This window comes from Aulonocara sp. 'chitande type north' Nkhata Bay, linkage group LG15 (assembly GCF_057382095.1).
Source record: "Aulonocara sp. 'chitande type north' Nkhata Bay isolate Kocher_YH1m ecotype deep benthic linkage group LG15, A_spYH_male_GT1.1, whole genome shotgun sequence".
In the NCBI taxonomy this organism is placed as follows: Eukaryota; Metazoa; Chordata; class Actinopteri; order Cichliformes; family Cichlidae; genus Aulonocara; species Aulonocara sp. 'chitande type north' Nkhata Bay.
Window position 1 is genome coordinate 11369869 of NC_141358.1, and position 19864 is coordinate 11389732.

General features: G+C 39.5%; 2 protein-coding genes across 3 annotated transcripts in view; one reads left to right on the forward strand and one right to left on the reverse strand.

Annotated features, from left to right (window-relative positions):
• The first annotated feature begins 91 nt into the window (after positions 1–91).
• cdc40 (cell division cycle 40 homolog (S. cerevisiae)) lies at positions 92–17331 on the forward strand. Its single transcript, XM_086264129.1, has 15 exons — positions 92–313; positions 728–814; positions 1775–1904; positions 1995–2081; positions 2204–2343; positions 2703–2799; positions 4760–4899; positions 5817–5891; positions 6080–6125; positions 7458–7559; positions 8697–8812; positions 9835–9968; positions 12450–12526; positions 16053–16197; positions 16757–17331. Exons 1-15 carry the CDS (start codon positions 122–124, stop codon positions 16932–16934), a joined length of 1746 nt encoding a protein of 581 aa, XP_086120255.1. The 5' UTR covers positions 92–121; the 3' UTR covers positions 16935–17331.
• Positions 15199–19864, reverse strand: part of mettl24 (methyltransferase like 24) — a 41405-nt gene continuing 36739 nt past the window's right edge. For both annotated transcript variants that reach the window (XM_086264131.1, XM_086264130.1), the window contains one exon: positions 15199–18567. In XM_086264131.1, coding sequence (XP_086120257.1) covers positions 18223–18567 — 345 coding nt within the window. In that variant the 3' untranslated portion in view covers positions 15199–18222. The remainder of the gene's footprint in view (positions 18568–19864) is intronic.

Sequence of the window (19864 nt, forward strand, 5' to 3'; positions counted from 1 at the left end):
TCAATGCTATAGTTCTTTAAATTCTCAATCCTAGAGAATAATAAATTATCTATAAATTCTTTCTTCATTTCTATAACGGAAGTACCGCCCTTCTGCTTCCGCCACATTCACAACATCCAAGATGTCTGCCGCCATAGCTTCCCTCGTTTCATACGGCAGTGATTCCGATTCAGAAAATGAGTCTGAATCTAATACAAGTGTTGAAAAAGTGAACCCAGTCGATACGGACGCTACGGCTCACCTTAAACCGTTGCAGTCAGAGAGCAGTATGTCTCTGGCTGTTTTAAATTCCGCCCCTGAGGTCGCTGTCAAGGTAAGCTAAGCTAAGCAGCTAACGTTAACCTCACTTTATAATTAGATTATTGGGAGTAACTCTGGCTTACTTACTTGTTATGCTGATAATAATAAAGGTTATTCAAATTACTGTGGAAAGGTGGTGTTGTAATTAGAAGTTATTTATTCTCTAAAATTACAGATTTGTTCTAGTAGTACTAAGCGGGAAAGATTCCGCAAAGTGTGTTGTAATCTTTGCGGAATTACTCCTGAGCTAATTCTAAAAAAAATACACACTGATTGAGCTCTGTGTAACTTAAGGTCCAACTACATGTATCTTACACTGTACTAGTTAACGTGTGCTTGTGTAAAACAAAACATGCGAATTACCAACCTAGAGCATGTCTCCTTTATCAAGAAGCTCGTTTGCTCATTGTTCGAATCCCGATTTTAGGAGGCTGTTGAGACGGGCATACACCTGGACCCTGCTCTGAAAGAAGTCACTTATAACCCAACATATGAAACCATGTTTGCACCCGAGGTAAGTCTGAATATTTGTGAGCTGGGTTACACATATAGTTAGTTAACTGATAATATAACATGAGTGGCATTTGATCACTTTGTTATGCAGTTGTGTGAAATACATATATTTAATTATTTTTAAACGGCACTAAACGATAAAGGTGATACATATATGAGCAACATGACAGAGAAATTAGAAAGTTATTTCAATTATTCATCCTTAAAAGACATTTCATCAACTGACATAATATTCTAATATGGAAAAGGTAAATTAGCCTTGCCCTTAGAATGTATTGTATTATTGTCAGAAATAACTTTAAAAAAAATAGTTTGCTGAAAGCCTTGACCATCTTATGTGCAGAATCACTTCAATGCAAGATTTTTGTCCGATTCCTGCCTGTTTCAAGACCCCCTGCAACATTTCAGTTGCACTGCAACCCAAACTAGTAACATGAATGTGTACTTACTTTTTTTAGGGTAGGTTTTGCAGAAGATTTGCCAGAATTTGTCAGTATCAGAATAAAATCATATAAGAAGGTAAACAAGTAAATTATTGTTTACCTTCTTATGGTTATTTTGTTTCAAATTGTGACCAGATGGGAGTGATTTTTAAGTTTATGAATCAGAGTATTTATTGCTGTTAATGGTTATTAATGTTAAATTATTCATGATTGTTGTCATACCACTGCAGTGTCCCTAACCTGAGTATTTTATGTTATTCATTGATTTTTTTTTTTTTGTAAAACAGATACTTAAGGCTGCTTACGGTAATTGCTCTTAATTGCTCCTGCAGCCTATCAGTCTAACTGCTGGTACATTGATCACTGTATCAGTTGTTATTGATGTTGTGGGGGTTTTTTGTTTTTTTAAGATCTACATGTATGAGAGGGCTTGTGAAAAAATAAATTAGTTTTTTATGAGGATCCACAGAAGTTTATCTGTAGCATTGCTAATGATTTTATATTTTTTTTCTTCATAGTTTGGCCCAATGAACCCTTTTAAAAGCCAGCAGATGGCTGCCCCCAGGAACATGTTATCTGGCTATGCAGAACCTGCTCACGTCAATGATTTTATGTTTGAACAGCAAAGGAGGACTTTCTCCTCATATGGTAAGCCTAGTGATTTGGGTTTGGATGATGCAGTGTATTGATGCTGTTTAAATTTTAATGACTTTACAATTCTCCCTTCTTTGCTTAAAGGTTATGCTTTAGATCCATCTGTTGATACACACGAGTCATCCTCTAATACCTACATTGGTGCAGTGGAAGAGGCTGAGAAACATAAAGGTAAATATTATTTATATTCAATATGTTTGAGTGTTAAGATCTACTGATATGTTCAAAAAGCTTTTCAGTTATTTAGTTTAGGGGAAGTTTGTGATTCTAGTACCATATGGCTTCTCCTACAGGTCTGACTGTGTTTGAGAGCGGTCTGAAGAAGTCACAGAAGAGGAAAAAGGTCAAAGGTGGAGATGCAGGAGAAATTGACAATTACCTTGGACCATGGGCAAAATATGCAGATGAGAAAGATGTGGCCAAACCAACAGAGGTAATTTTGACTGCTTCTCCGTGTGATTAATCTATTTGTTATCCTGAAAGGCATTTTTTAAATACTTTATTTATATTCATATATTTTGCCATAATGCAGTTAACGTCCTCTAAAGACAAATTTTTTTAATCTTCCATAGTGCAGGTGATGCAATGGAACATATTTTGTTTAAGTTATGTAGTTGTGTACTAGACTTTAATAGATGACATGCACAACTGGCCAAATGCTGATTATTACTCACATTTCCTTTTTACATCTTAGATGAAATCCATTTCAGTTCGCTGTATTTGTTTTCATAATTATATAAAAGGCAGTAAGTGTGAAGTAATCCCCTGGTTGTGATTATTGTTATTGTACAGGATGAGCAGAAGGAGCTGGATGAAATTACAGCCAAGAGGCAGAAGAAGGGAAGGAATGAGGATGATGCTCCTTCAGAAGAGAAGACTATTCTCCATGGTACTGACTTTTTTGTTAATTTTGATCGGCTGTGGCAATTAGAGACATGATTTAAAATGTAGCCTAAACGAGCCTATTTATTTATTTATTTTTGAAATTATATTTTGTGCTGTTATAAACAGCATACAGAAACAACAGGTCATAAATGTCTTGATGCATGCTCAATCATCCAGGTAAGTAAATTCCAAATAGTTGATTCTGTTCATCTGGACGTAGCGTTTTCAGTGGGAGAAACATTTCGGCACTCGTCCAAGTAGGGCTGTTCGATATAACGATATAGATCGGATGACGATATAAAAACGTCTATCGTTTCATTTTACACTATTGTTTGTTTCGTGGTGTCACAAAATAAACTGTTTACGGCAATATTTTTTCATCATTTTGATGGTCACTGTAGTGGCTATATTAATTTCTTCTTTCTCTCTTTCTCTTATATTTAATATAACCACACTATGGACGGACAAGCGCCTGTTTTTATGTGTTGTCGTTAGCAATAATGACGGTAAAACCATCGTGTGTCCGCTTGTTTATCTTCCACATAAACCTTTCACAATAAAGCTCAAGATCCTGTTGAGACTTTTCAAAATAAACTGAATCACGTGAAAGAGTATGCAGAGTGTTTACGGATGAGAAGCAAAAAAGAGCCGCCAGGTGCTAAAAGATAAACCTTAGACTCAAACATTAGAACAGGCTTTTCCCTGCAGCACGCCGTGTAATAAATACTCACAAAGAAAACGGCGGCCTTTACAACTTATGTCTAAAAATGCATTGTTTCATGCATCGGTTAAAACACTCGACTCCAGCTACAGGACGCGCAGCTGGAAACGCTTCACGCAAGACGAGCTGCTCGAGATTCACAGAATTTACAGAAAATGTTAAATTTTTGTGATTTATATCGTTATTGGGATGATAGATGTCTTATATCGGGATATGAGATTTTGGTCATATCGCACAGCCCTACATCCAAGTGATTTCTTCAGTCTCAGCTGACTGCAGGTTTCCCCAACCTTATAAACAGTACATTTGCACAATGACTGAAACGAGTCCACTGACTGGACCTCATACCACAGGCTTTACCCACGGAAATCTACACCAAGTCTGTATGGTTTACTGAAGGGTGTACCTTTAAGACCATTTGTCTGTAGGACCAACTCAGTCACCCATAACGTCTCAAAGTTTCTGTGAGTCCTTATATGTCAGGACTATCAGAACAGTTGAGAGGTATTTTTTTCTAAACACCGCATCTCTGTGGCTTTTAAACCCCACACCGCGCTTTGATAAAAAATTGGTCCGCCCAAAGGATCGGGTCCCCCAACATAAACAGAGTAATGTAGTGTACGCTGTGAAATGTTGGGAGAATTGCCAGGGAGGAACTGGGAGGAACGCTGGTTTGAGCGCGGAGTCAAGGAGGCCATTTACGTGAAAACGGAAAGACCATCTCTGAATCGAGGAGGGCGCCTAAGGGTACATCTTTCGCCATCTTACAATGCTGTGATTGCAGCCATTCCCCAACTCTCTGTGAATAGTATTCATGGCCATTGATCAGCGGTCTTTGATCAATGATCAATGAGCTTTGATCAGTGGTTGTTGATCAATGGTCATGACAATTTGCATATTAATGATCAAGGAACTGACCTCACAGCCCATTGTTGCCTCAGTGGTGCTAGTTTCAGTCATTGTGCAAATGTACTGTTTATAAGACTGGGGAAACCTGAAGTCAGCTGAGACTGAAGAAGTCGCTTGGATGAGTGACGAAACGTTTCTCCCACTGAAAACGCTACGTCCAGATGAACAGTATCAACCTTTTTGGGAACAGGTCGTAAAGATATTTCACAAAGTTTACTCATTTCTGTTCTCAAGTACTTAATATGTCAGGTAGTTCCTTTGTCCGGCATAGATCCAAATACTGCAGGATTCTTTTACATCACATTTTGTCTGTTTCTTTTGTTCTCTCCCACAGTTAAAGACATGTATGATTACCAGGGCAGGTCGTACCTTCATGTCCCACAGGATGTGGGCATCAATCTGCGTTCTGCGGATGCTCCAGACAAATGTTACCTGCCAAAGAAACAGATTCATGTCTGGTCTGGACACACCAAGGTCAGTTTGAGGCGGGGGAAAAAAGTTCTAAAAGTATTTGTTTTAATGATTTTGAGAGCAGTGAAACATGGGCATTTGTGTATACATATTTCATTATCCAATCCTTGTAAAATGTCTGAGAAAATCCATAAAACCTTGTAGGTATTTCTGAACACGGTGATAACACGGGCATATACCAGCTGCTTCGCACCGACATATCTGAGATTATTTTGTTTGATTCAAAGCCATGTCTTTATAATTCACATATAAAGGCAAACACTGGGTTATTCCAAGAAAGATGTGATTCAAGTGTCTGATCTGCCAGTGCGCTTCAGGGAGAGGAAATCACTCAAGTTTTAAATTGGCTCCTTTCTGCTTTGTGCAGAAAGTTACAGACTTCAGAGTCTAATTTGAATACAAAGAAATTTGAAAAGGATAAGTGTGTGGAAGTGCTGATGTTGAGATAATAGTTGGAGAGTGGCTCATGTGGTGTCACCAAAGTTTTGTGACACTTTGAAACTTTGGTATGTTGCAGAAAATCATGGATATTTTCGATAACTATTACAGAATTAAGATGATAATAAAGAGTCTGCACACATGCTGTCCTGCATGCATTATTGTTTTGGCCGGTGTGTCCAACTTAAAAATCTTTGAATAGCAATAGCCTGGCCATGGCTTTGTGATTTCAAGTCACATTTATATGATATACATTGCAGCATTTTCCTTCTGCTAGAATATTTTTCTGTGCTTCAGCCAAGAGTAAAAAAACCCCCAAACAAAACAGAAAAAGACCCCCAGAAAACAGATAAGCACAATATCAAAATTTACAAAACAGCTTGCTTTTACTGTAAATCAGCCATAAGCTGTAACAGTGACTGGGATACTCAAAATAAAGAGTCTTGGTTAAATATAAATTTCTCATCACGTGTATGTTCTAGGGTGTCAGTGCAATCCGATTGTTTCCAAACTCTGGTCATCTGCTGCTCTCCTGCTCCATGGACTGCAAGATCAAGGTAAATAAGCTAATAAGGTTTCTGGAGAAAAGGGGGGTGGGGTTGTATACACATTTATCTAAGATGTGATCTTTATGATTGTGTAATAATCTCTGTAGCAATAAAGTAGCCTGTTACCCCGTATTTTAAATACGACAAAGTATAAATCAGTTTTTTTCTCTTTTGTAACTGTGCTCTCGTCTTCACAGCTGTGGGAGGTGTATGGTGAAAGGAGGTGTCTTCGGACTTTTATTGGTAAGTGTGCAAAATGCTCATCCTACATCATCTATCATAATGATGTGGTACATGATAAGTGTTGGTGTCGGTTAATAATTCGCTGTATAAAATTGAATTGTGTCGTTTATTCAAGTAAATCCTTTTATAAATAATAATGGATCATCAGCAAAGATGCTGACATTAAAATATGGTCAAGGTATGAAGTGCGCTCAGCCTTTTGGGAAATACAAAGCAGTGACACATTGTGAGCTCAGCATTACTGGAGGACTAATGACATGTCTGCTGACCGCTTACAGAGCGCGGGGGGATTTGGGATTTTTTATTTATTTTTTTAATATACAGATATATGCGTATTTGGAGTCTGGGGGCAGGTTAGGCTAATGCATGCAGGACTCTCTTACACTCTTTCCAGAGATGGCACGCTGTCAGAATAGAGATCGTTTGCAGCTGTGGTTCTGCTTGTCAGCTCCTTCACTGAATATGCATAATTCAGCAGCTCAGAGGCCGGGGGGAATGAGGGGCAAGGGAGGGCACAAGACACGAGAAGATACAGAAGGAGAGAACACAGTTTAGGAGTGAATAAACTGACAGAGATTGACTAGCTTAGAAAGTAGTGAGTAGGAGAAACAGCAGAGCTAAATATGATGTGTGTTAGAGTTATTGGCTATGCCTTGTGGACAGAACCCTCAGACTGATATTGATATTCATATTTTCTCCAACAGCTTAAAGAAATATTTCTGGGGTTTTTTGTGTGTTTTTTTTTAAATTTTCTAGAGGAATTTGCACATAGCTGTTTATAAGGTGATGTTGTTTGTAATGTCTACCAAACTAAGCAGTGATCAGCACTTGCTTGGTTGTGTGCGCCTGTTTCCGTAGTTTTAATTGCAGTCTGTGTGGCCTCAGTGGGCTCCGTTAATGCTGTAAAAACAGTACAGCCCTGCTTAAAGACTTTTTCAATGTGGTAAGCCTTTGCTTGCATGAGGCCCACAGGGACCTCTCATCACCTCTACTGTATGAGGGGGAAAACCCAAAGGATTACATAGACTGATATTAGGAGACAATAAGGTGTGTCTTTTTTCACCACCCTGTTTTACAGGCTCATTTTAAGATTCCGTTTCCTCCATTTTCCCAGATTCCACTTCATCTTCCTTTATTCATCTCCCTTTTTTAATTCCTTTATTCAGCATCTTTTATTCCCCTTAACCAAATTTCATATTTCTCAAATGATTTTGCTTTCAAAGGAGGACAGCTGGGGGATTCTTGGTAACAAGATTGGGGAATGCAGGAAAATGAATTTTAGAGGATGTATTTATTTGTCTGTAATATATGTGTGGTCTGTGTCTGTGTTAGGTCACAGCAAAGCAGTGCGAGACATTTGTTTCAACAACACCGGGACCCAGTTCCTCAGCGCTGCATATGACCGCTACATTAAACTGTGGGACTCTGAGACAGGTACGTGGGCCACTGACAGCAATACGTTCTTTATGTAGGCGTACGGCTCCTTTTTAAATCTTAAAGTGACCAAATCAATAAAACTTCAAAGAAATAATTAAATAGAGAAATATATAAATGATTATCTTGAAGATGAATGATTTAATTAACCATATATATTCCTAGATGATAAATATTTTCTCTGCACGAACTTTTTAGTAATATAAACTTGTTTTCAGTCCAAGATCACATGAATTTTATCACTAACGCTAAAACCAATTAATCAACAGAGATTTTAATAATTAATCATTTAATTTTTTTTAAGCAAAACTACCAATACTGTAATCCAGGATTTGGATTTCTTTTTTCTTTCAGTAATTTATATCGGATGCAAAAAAAATAATTTACAGGTTAACTGATTTAAAAATGGTTATACCCGGTTAACATAATAGATCAATTAGGATGAATGACATGATGTCTAACACACCTTTATTGTGGAGGTGAAGTCTGCTAGTAAAACCAAATTTTAGTTGATCTGCTCGATCTGTGTCAGTCTGTGCTCCCTCTAGAAGTTGGGCCCATGGTTTCCCTTTAAAAAAGAACCCACTTGGCTCATCTGTCACATTTTTACCCCTTTCAGCTCAAGAGTGCCGCTCCAGCAGAGGGCAGAAAAGCATTAAATCCCCCACTTGTTGATATCAGTGGAGGACACATCATCCAAATACTTCTCCTAAAAGTTGATTTGCTTGAGTTAGATTTGTCAAATGAAAAGCATTGCTTACTTTTTTCACACAACTAGTTGTTGTGTTTTGTTTTTCTGGGGATTGTTTCTTCCTATATTATAGCAGTAATATAAAAAGCGTGCTATTTTAGCATACAAGTGCCTCTCAGTGTTTTCAGTCATTTCAATTTCCTGTTTCCTTGGTTGTAGCAGTAGTTGGAGCATCATCCCTGTGATGATTCACCTTTACCGAATGAACACTAGGAAATTTTTGTGTGTTACAGCTGAGTTGTCACCACCTGCAGGGATATGGAGCATACAGCATTGAAAGTTGTAGAGTGTGTCCTTAAATTTTAAAGCAACTTCAGTGTGCCTTTGTGAGGGAGCCACTGTGGATTATTCTGGAGCTCTGACTTTCAATTTGCTTCCCACCACAGGCCAGTGTATCTCCCACTTCACCAACAGGAAGGTACCATACTGTGTGAAGTTCAACCCAGATGAGGACAAACAGAACCTTCTTGTGGCTGGCATGTCAGATAAGAAGATTGTTCAGGTAAAGCTGACCATTTCTTCCACCGCAAGAAAAGTCGATCATGTTGGCCAAGCAGGTTGCACACATGAATTTCTCTGTTTACTCCCTGTGCCCGCAGGACCGTGAAATATACTCCTGTCTCATCCTCCAGCGCTAGTGTGTGTAGTTGTGTGGGAGTTGTAAGAGGTTCAGTGGCTGACAGGACTAGAGCAACTCATTAATCACAAGAAGCATTAGGGTAAACAAGAGGCGAAGGAAAGAGAACAATATGTGATAAAAGTAGGAAATCTATAAATGCACTATCACGTTTTTAGAACGAGTCATGCGAACCTCTCAACATGCTGAAAGGACAGCTCAAGTGTGATATAGTTTTTATTTTCGACATTTCAGAGCAATGGATGTTTGGAAATCTCTAGAAAGACATTTTAATTCTGGGAGATTAGCTAATAGGGGAAAAAATGTTGAGTTGTAATTGTCAGTCACAATCTGGCACAATAATCAGGGTTAGCGTTAAATCATGCAGGTCCCCTTTTCGGGTTATGAGAACAGATGGCTGTTCACCCCAAGGGTGGGGAAAAAATGGAATTTGGTGTGAAAGCCATCCGAACAGACGAGCTTCATTTTATTTATTTATTTGTTTGCTGTCCCTGGAGGGGTTTCTGTGTGGTTGCCTTTTATATTTTAATTTGTACATGCTGTTTTCTCTCAAAATATTAATTTTTAGGACTAAAGTCTGTTTGATTGCTAATCGCTGTGATTACATTAAGGCAATTTAAAAGGTTCATAACATCGGTACAGTTTATAGCTGCTCTCATAGGGAGTCTCCCACAGTGAGCCATATTCTCTGTTTTTGCAGTGCGATTGAGACGAGCTGTATTTATTTTGGTAATCATCACTCCATGCGAATATAGCAAGGCGCAGTGGAACAAGTGTTGGAGGGATTGTGAATTCATTTTAGTACTCCACTTTTCGACTCATGGGATACATTTGTTTACCTCCCTTCTGTCTGCTGTGCTGTCTGTGCCTCTTTGTGTCTCTAAAAGTGGGACATCAGGACAGGCGAGGTGGTTCAGGAGTACGATCGTCACCTGGGCGCCGTCAACACCATCACCTTTGTTGACGAGAACCGTCGGTTTGTCAGCACATCAGACGACAAGAGTCTTCGAGTTTGGGAGTGGTAAGTGCCGAGTGCAGCCTGAACTGCTTATGCCATGGTTGAAACTTGAGAGTGCCGCTGTAGTTGTTGCTGCCGTTCTTCCAAGCAAGTCATGTAATCCTCCTCCCTAATGCTCTGCGTTTAATAACAGAAGACTGTAGCTGATATTGGCTTGGAGAAATCAATCAACAATATGAATGTAAAGCAAGAAGGAAGTGAACCAGTGTGGACTATAATTAAAAAACGAAACAATCAGGAGTTACAGACAGCTGGGTATTCAGTGTAATTTTGAGCTGTGCAAGTATTAGCTCTGGATTGTATTTTTTTAACTTTGTTATAGGCTTGTTAAGATGCACCTTGGGCACATCAAGTGCTTTTATATATTATTGTTCTTCTGTGATGAGCAGGATACAGATTATAGTGTTTTACGAGATTCCTTTTATATACGAGTGTAACTAACTAAAACGATGTGAATGAAATGATTTGTAATGTGTATGTGTTGGGATGACCGGAAGGTTTAAATCCCACTTTTGGGGATGGTGAAAGAAAACGCGAACATGAATTTTAATAACAAAATTAAAAATGTCCATATCCTGCTGTTTATAATTGTTTGGACAACCAAAAGACCACCGGGAAGGGCTTGTACACTGTCTGGGGTGCCCTGTCATGGTAAACAAACTCAGCTATTTGCTGTTTATAGATAATAAATATTTAAAAACCACCAGATAAACAGAGCTTTCCATGGAATGCGTCAAGGGGAGGTTTTGTATCAAGGGCAGCCATTTGTATTTAGTTTGATTTAATTGTCAAAACTTCCTCATGAGCTTGTGAGATGGATTATCTGCTTAAAAAAGTTTTTTGCACACTTTAAGTCAATGTGAAAGACAGAATTAAAGATAAACACAACAACAACAACAAGCTAAAGAATTAAATCCTAAGAGTCTGCTTTGGGCAAACTTCGGGCTCCCATGAGCTTTTTTTTAGTGCAGCGTGGGAGTAAGCGGGCAAGTGGTATGTCAGGCCAAAAAGTGACTTGACGGTCCCGCTTTCTCCCATGGATACCACCTGGCTCTAGTCCCCCTGCCCCACTCTCCCTGTGAGAGCTGCATTAGGCTGAATTTACAAGAATAGTCTCATGTTGCAAGAATAGAAGCGGCGTCTAGCAGAGAGAAGCATGTTGAGAGCACGCAGAATAGACTGCGAGGCAGCAAATCCACAAGCCATTTGCGTCATAGTGAAAACGCCTACACGCAATTTAAATTCTGTCCACGTTCTCACACATAGTGTTCCCAGGATTGACTACTTTATCTATAGCATAGGTTTGTCATCAGGAGAGTCTGTGAATGCTTTCCAGGAGGATTACAATTGATTCGAAATGTACCAAACTGCACAAAACAAGGGGAATTAACTCTTGATCATAAAGACATCATGTAGAGAGCGATGAAGCCCACGGGGACACTTGGAATGATAATAAAATGAGAAGGAAAAGGATAGCGGGAGATAAGTGGTGGAGACTGTGGAAGCATATTGTAGGAATCACTCAGGATGGTCAAAGAACTGCTAAACCTCCCCAGAACTTGATTTCTTAAAAAGCCTGCTTTTTTAGAAGCGATCGATTTATCTCAGCTTAATAAAACTCCCAAATCGGAATGTTCTTAGAATAATTTGAAAAGGAAACAAATGAATAAATGAATTAAATCTGTCAGTGCTTGTTTTGTGAAACCATCCTTCGTTTCAAATTAGCACATATAATGAGATAAATTATATTATAGAAATCTTAATTTCAGACCCACTGAAGTAGTGTGTCTAAAAACAAAGTGTGGGTTCTTAGTTATGGAGTTTAGTTTGGCTTGACTGCAGATTCTGGCTTGAACAAACACAGAAGCTCCTTAATCTCTGACCGTGTGACGGTCGTGCAGCCCCAGCTGTCACTCGTCACAGAAAGAAACAAGGACGTGGTTTTAGTAAAGCTGATGGCAAGTTGAGTTTAGGACTTTGCTTTATTTTACAGCAAGTCTCAGCAAATTGGCACGCTGTCATCCTGACAGACACACATACATGCACTGTACATTTGAATGATCTTCTTCAGACAAGTTAAGATCAAATAGCCAAGTTTGCTGTTTCTCCCAAAGCAGAGAGACATAGCAGAGCATAAAAGAACAGCGAGGCCGGGTGAAGGAGCAAAGGAGGGTTTCATAAATAATTGGTGGCTGGTGCAGCATCAAAAGCATCTTTCACATTATTTACAAGATTTATTTATTTACTGTAGCACTAATGGTGATACAGCCTGTTTTTTTTTCCTTCTTTACCTCCACCACAGCTCTTCTCTCTCTAGTAAATAAGCAGTTTTGAGCTGGCATAAGCACCTTCAATGTCAAACAAACAACAGCTCTGTCGATGTTTTCCCATAGAGCTGTTATTGCTAAGGGCCTTCTCACGTTGTTCTCATCCACTGTTTAACCCGTCTTCAAGTGTACTCACAGTGTTTTGTGCCTTTTTCAGGGACATCCCTGTGGACTTTAAGTACATTGCTGAGCCCAGTATGCACTCCATGCCAGCTGTGACTCTCTCCCCCAATGGTAAGTAGACTAATCATGGCCAAACACTCATAAACACAGTCAAGGACAGGCGACTTGAGGGAGTAAAACCTGCATTACCACACTGAAGTACAGTCACACCTTCTGAGATTTGCCATCGCTCAGGCAAGGTGGGAAAAACAGATATTCTCAGTGTAGTAAGTTTGTTGTACGTGGAGATTTCTGCTTGCCACGAGATCCAGATTTTCTATCAATACATGTCAGCTGTCTGTGTTTCCAGTTCTGTGTTTAGCTCTGGCTGTTTAATCGTCACAGATAATGCATTAACTGTTGGATAACAGAAATATTTGGACACTTGAGTGACTTAAACTGTGTACATTTGATGTCAAAACAAATGTTTAATATTTGAGCAATTTTGCCTTTTGGACACTGGAGCAGTAAGATTAGACAGGGAAGTGGGGCGAGGGAACAAGAGAAGACACACAGGGCCATGGGTCGGACTCAAACCTAGGACCTGTTGACTGCTCCATCAGTGAGCTACACTGGCACCCAATGCTATTTATTTTTAAGATGAACAGCTGTATGACTGTATACTGTCAGTTAGCATACCGTCGTGTAAAAAAGAGGGTTTTCATAGTGTAATGGAGGAGGTCACGAGAATGGGTTGCCTCACCGCTCATTGGCTAAACGGCAGCAGTATGCTGATATCTTACTCAGCAGATGTGGCTCCGTTCGTGAGTTCTGCCGACTGGCTGGCCTTTTGTACACATAGGACTCAGTGCAGCTGCCATGTTTATTTTAGAGACAAGTCTTTCTTCGGGCAGCCCTTCCAAGCAAGCCACACTTGTTCAGTCCCTCTTTCTAATGGCACTGTAATGTTTTCCACTTTTTCATTGTGGAATTATGGACTTCAAATCAATTTGGCCTTATAACCCTTCCAAACTGATGGGGAGCAAAAATGTGATTGTTGATTGTTGATGTCTTTCTCCACACGAGCAAAGCTTTTACTTCTTTGATAGTAGAGATTTAGGTCAGGGTTGTAGGACTCTGTTATAAGCCTGTAATTTTTTTGTAATTGCTGAATTTTACATTTCTTTTTGTGTAAAGTACCTTTACCATGCCTTCATGCAGTGCCGCCAGATTTCAGAGCAGTATCACTCTGTGAAATCCATATATCCATTCATATTCTTACCAATTACTGAGGTTATGGTACTCTTACCTGTACTGTAAATAAGCTGCAGCCAGGAAATGTTATGTTGATTAGACCCAGTTAACAAATTTTAGATTACATAATAGGAGTGGGCAATAAAAGCCTCAAAATTAAATCACAATTATATCAAGAAAATTTGTAATGTTATTGCTGTGGTCTCACTTCATAAGAGAATTTTTCTGAAAATTACTCAGGATTTTTTTTTAATTGTAACATTTTATCTGTGATTGCAGGCAGTAGCGTTTGTAGTGCAAACTAAATAAAGGGCATTTTTCATCTTTGTTTTTTCGATATGAGCTACAGCCATTGATGAAAGAATTTACTAAATCTATTACTACATGGTGCCAGCAGCATAGTGTAATAGGAGATACAACATGGATCAAGTATTACCACAAAAGTAGCCAAGGTAATATTTTCCACTGTGATTTTTTTTTTCTTGATCAAGGCATTTATTTGTTTTTATAATATAAAAGTGATCACATATAACCAAAAATGTGCTCTGATCACAGGATAAAAGAAAAAAAGCATAACAGTCAGATCACACAAAAGAAAAGAAAATGAATTTTAAAAGCCACTTATTCATCACAGATCTTTTGCTTCTATATTTGACACCAAAGACAGAAAACCATTTAATAGATCCTTTTTTTAAGCAGTGCATCTTTTTCCCCTCCCCAAGTTGTAAAAAGTATCTGATGTCACTAATACTCTGTCCTTCCATTTGTGAAGATGAACCTTCATGCCACAAAAGGCTGCATTTGGGGTAACAATGAACTATTATTTTCCAATAAATTTAGAAAACTTCTTATGTATTGGACATGAGCAATTGGATAATTTGGGACATAACCAAAACATATGAGCATAAACATGTGCTCTAGCCCACATGCCTGGGCTTGTTGTAGGGATGTAGACGCATGATCACAAAATTTAACAGATGAAGCATAGCTTGTTGAAGCTGGCCTGTTAGTACAGGATTAACTTTGGCTGGTAGTCATTAGTTTCCAGGACTGTCCTTGGTTGAGCTGCTTCTCTCCACTGCTCCCAGTTTCACCCTGTGTGTCTGCTTGAATGCGTGTGTTCTGTGTGTAAAGCTCTTCCCCACACATGGAGCAGAACCTAGCAGAGGAGAATCTGCCCCCCACCCAAGTATATTACACTACCATTTTGTATCCATGGAAACATCTCCATTGTAATTTATGTAATATCTCTGTAGGCAACCTACAAAAACCTTTTTTTGTCCTCATTTGTTCTTTTCCTTTCTACATTTTTTTCCCCCAAAGTTTTAAATTTTTTCTCTCCTCCTGTTCTCTTCGTACTTGCCTTCTTCCTTTGGGCAATATTCGTATTTGTTCCAGCGTGGTTTGTTTATCTTTAGCATGTGAATAATGAATGAGCTCTCAGTGGGAGACCATTCAGTTTTCTCTCAAGCCTAAATGGCGCCCAGCCCCACTTGGCACCATATATACAACACCCCCCCCCCCCCCCCCCCCCCCCCGGCTCTTCCCCATCTCTTTTTCATGTTGACTAAGCAGACAGGGCTCCAGTGCGCTGCTGAAATTGGTCAAGTTGTTTTCATTCTCCTGCACTTATTCTATTTGACATTTGCTGACAAGTTTTCTGGAAGTGGTGTAAAAAGAGGACACACATATCAGAACTACATTTCTTTCTCAGATCGAATTAGTAATTTCCTCATGTACACTTTTAAAAAGTGCGGAGAATTGTATAATGCTTTGACACTAAAGCACTGCCTCTCACCATCGTGCAGTGATGTTGAAACTGTTGGATTGTCAGGGGCTGAAATGCTCTCTAAAGCAGATCTCTGCTGAGCAGCCACTGATGCAAAACCTCGTTTTATTTTTTTCCCCTAAATTGCCTCAATCTTTCCAATTCACTGATGGCAGAATGATGAGTTCATGCCCTTTTCAAAGGGCTGTCCACTTCAATCCAAATTTCCAGTTTTGCTGTTTTGAAGAATTTTGGCCATGAGGCCGTTTCTACCATTTACTGTGTAGCTGCTGTTAGTTAATGTCCCTCCAGATCACAGTTTTTGCACTGTCAGGTTTAGCGCATGCTAGCAGTGTCATCAAAATACCGCACTGAAGATCTGAGGGTCTGCCTGTTAAACACTTGGCTGTACAGAATCATGCAAATAATACATTTAAAAGGTTTGGGGACAACTTTTAAAGTTTATATGCGTTTGAATTTGAATTCAAACATTACCTTGAAATTTCAATGTGAACAACCAAAAATGCTTTTGTTTTCTCTTTGATTTTTTTTTTGCAAGAAATGTGTATTGTGTTATCAAGGGCACAAGTGCTTTGCAGCATAGTTGGCCAATGGTTTATTGTTTTGTTTTTTAAGGTAAATGGCTCGCCTGTCAGTCCATGGACAACCAGATTTTGATCTTTGGAGCCCAAAACCGCTTCAGACTAAACAAAAAGAAAGTCTTCAAGGGTCACATGGTAGCTGGCTATGCATGCCAAGTGGACTTCTCCCCAGACATGAGGTAAGCCTTCACAATGTCACTCTGAAGGGCAGTTTTATTCTGACAGAAACCACAAAGTAGAGATGCTTAAAGCTTTAGAATATTCCACTAGTAAATACTAAACAGTACTTATGAATAAAAATTTGCTATTAGTGTAATGGGTGAATTAAAAACTGAGTCCAAATGCACCATTGTGCAGATGATCAGTATATTGAGATATCTTTGCTTGTATTCTGTAAGCTGTTTCTCATCCTGAGCTTTAAAATGCATCCAGGTAATGAAGCACTCTTGGTGGAAAAAAAAACATACAGCCATCGCTAGGAGAGCTCACAGGACATCTTCCTATTTTTACACAAAACGCCCATTAAGACCCTTTTTTGTCCCTCTTCTCACCCACCACCCACGACTGTGAGCAGGTGCCCTCACTTCCTTTCAGTATCCATGGCAACATTGCAACCCCTGCCTAGATTAAATACCAAAAATTCCAACTCCCACCTTTTGGCTGCTGAAGTGAAGATAGAAGTTATTTCTTTATTTTTATAACCATGTGCTAATTATGAAACACGTTTCTTTCTACCAGTTATGTGGTGTCAGGAGATGCAGATGGAAAGCTGAACATCTGGGACTGGAAAACCACCAAGCTTTATCACAGGATCAAGGCTCATGACAAGGTGTGCATCAGCGCCCTGTGGCATCCACATGAAACCTCCAAGGTCATCACCTGTGGCTGGGATGGACAGATAAAACTCTGGGATTAGATCTGTCCCTGAGGACGGGTTTCTGGAAATAATGGACATGACCTGACTGGTTCAATAAAAAGGAGGAGGCCAATTGTCTCATGGTCTGGAACTGTTTTTGAGTCGAAGCCAAAAGACTGGCATCCAGTCTGATTGTACAGGTGTATTTGTTTTTTTACCCTGTGTAGGATCAAAATACTTAGTCATGTAATATCTGTACAAACAAGAACTTTCAAAGTATTGGTTCTACTGCAGAAGAAGTATTACAGGGGGTACCTTGTTATTCTTAATGTTTCTTTTTTTTGTTACTGTATTTTCCAATGTTCTGGTAGTATACCTTTCATATTCTTGATAAAATATATTCTTTGTTTTCAGCTGTATGGCCATCTCTTTGTGGAAATAAACAACCTAAAGTCTACCTTTTCAAAAAATGAAGCACTCCTTCCTTTGGGGGGAAAAAACCCCCCCAAAGTGTTTATTCTTTAAAATCAAAATCATGAGGAGAAATTCGGTTCATCATCAAAAGGTTTGGTAAATTTCAATAACTGAACAATGTTGTTATTTTAAAGTGTTACTTTTCCTGATTGTTGGCAGTGTTGCGGTGCTGAACAGACAAACGCCAGCTGAACACGAGGAAGGGAACTGATGGTGTAAAATTCTTATGTGTGAAGTTTTTTTTTGGGGGGGGGGGTTATTCTATTATAATTCCAGAAACTGGAATTACAGTTGTTTTTCTCTTACTTGCACAAATATCCACGTTTAAATAGCCAACAAGCAAACTCTGTACAAGTGTACAGTCCCATTTTTTCACATTGTCATGCTGTGGTGATGCATGGAAACTACTTCTTCAGGAGCAGATCCCGTCTCTTTCCCGCCTCCTTAAAATATTCACTCACTGTCGGTGACCCTGTAACGCTGTATCCGCTTCCTTGAATTCATAATTTAGCTCGTGAGCTGCGTAGTCTATGGACTTCTGCTGTCTACTATCAGGTAGGACTGCCTGGCTTTGGGCCAGGCTTAGATAGGACCTTGATGATTTTGACTGTGACTTTCCTGCAGCCAATAATACAGCCACTATGAGGTAGAACACAGAGCCTCTGGAGGTAATTATGCTGCTCCTTTACTTGGCTTAGGTCATCGCAGGCCAGCAGAGGATGAGCGGGAGGATAAGTAGGAGCAGAGATTTTTACTTTTTTTTTTTTTTTTTCCAAAGGTCGGGCCAGATAAGAGCAGTGTATTTGAAGAGAGCTGTGCCCCAGAAAGTCCATGTTACACATTCAGATTTCCAGTTATCAGCGACGGTAAAAAGTTATTTTTGAGTTCTATCTGGTTTCCCTAAAGGCCTCCACTGAGTATTCACCCAGCTCAAGGTGTAAGCACTGCTGGCATTAAGCACATTCTTCTGTAGAAAAATGTGAGGTTTAGCAGGATCGCTGTGGATGTGGAAGAGGTGGAAGCCGGAGCGCTCAAGCTCCTTCAGCAGGCTGTACCAGTACCGCACCACAGATGGCTCATCGCCACCCACCTCAAAGCCTGCCCAGTGCAGGTGAAGCTCCAGCAGCAGCTGTCCCACTGAATCCAGAACTCTTTCGAGGATCAAATTTTCCAAAATCTTCCATTCTGCACTCTCCATGTCTGCCTTCAGTACATCCACCTGAAACACAACCAGAAAAACTTCCGATTTAAATGCATCTTGTTTAGGTAATAAATGACACCAAGCTGCATGGAGTTCTTACATGCAAAAGCTATTAAAAGATGAAAAGTGAAGCTTGATTTTGTTCTGCGCCGGGGATCTTGATGATGGATTGAGTGAAAGAGCAGCCTGACAAGACTTGCTGTGATAGAGCAGGGAGGAAATTTTCAGAAGATGAATGTTAATAGCACCCTTAGGTCATATTCATGTAAGGACATTCATGCATGCTCAAAGTTTAATGCATATCCTCAGGACACTGGGTTTCCTCTCAGGTCTAGTATAGCAGAGTCTTTCAGGCTCACCAGTATCTCGTAATTTTCTCAGGAAGTCCATCATGTAGCCATAGTCAATAATACATTAACCAAAGAAAATATCAGGGATTAGTGCATTAAATAGTCTTTCCTACAAAAAAAAAACTAAACAAATAGGCTGATAACATTTCTTGAGCTAAACTAAGTGTCGGGTGGTATGGCAGCATATATATTAAACAAGCTCCTCTCCAATTGATGCATTTGACACCGCACAATATCCCCAGACCTCATTAGTGTAACTGAACAGGATTCAAAAACAACTGTGGCAAAATATCGTCCTCTGTCCTCCCCACCATTGTCCCTCACTCCCACAAGCAGAAACATGTTGTTTTTTTTGATTGGACAAAAATCACGTGATGGAAAATGATGAGACATCGCTGAAAACTAATGCTAATGTAATTTCTATCTGCTTATGTGTGTGTACATTGTGTTGTGTTGTAAGGATTATAGATGATCACACAGCTTCACTCTATCTGTCGTCATTTTTCTCTTCCGTGGACTTCCCAGAAATGGCCTTTTTGCCTTTGTGGTCCCATATCCATGTCTATGGGTGGAGCATGGGGGTTATTTCTGTTCAAATATTCTGATTTCCTTTGGCTTCATGTTTAACTGCAGACAAGCGAGCATTTTTATTTTCATGTCTTCTAAATGGAGTGTACTCACTGAACTGGTCAACAGTCTAGCACAGGTCCAACACAGAGAGGCAGATAAACATTCACACTCACATTATGTCAATCCAGTTAACCCAACATGCACATTTTCAGACTGTGGGAGGAAGCCAGAGTATCTGGAGAAAAGCCACACTAGCACAGGGACAACATTTAAACTAAGCAAAGAAATGCAGTCAGGTTCAAAAAAAGGAGGTCATGGGGGTGACAGACAACCATTATGTACATCTGTGAATTCACTCACGATAGTACGCTTATGGCCATATCACCACGAGCAAT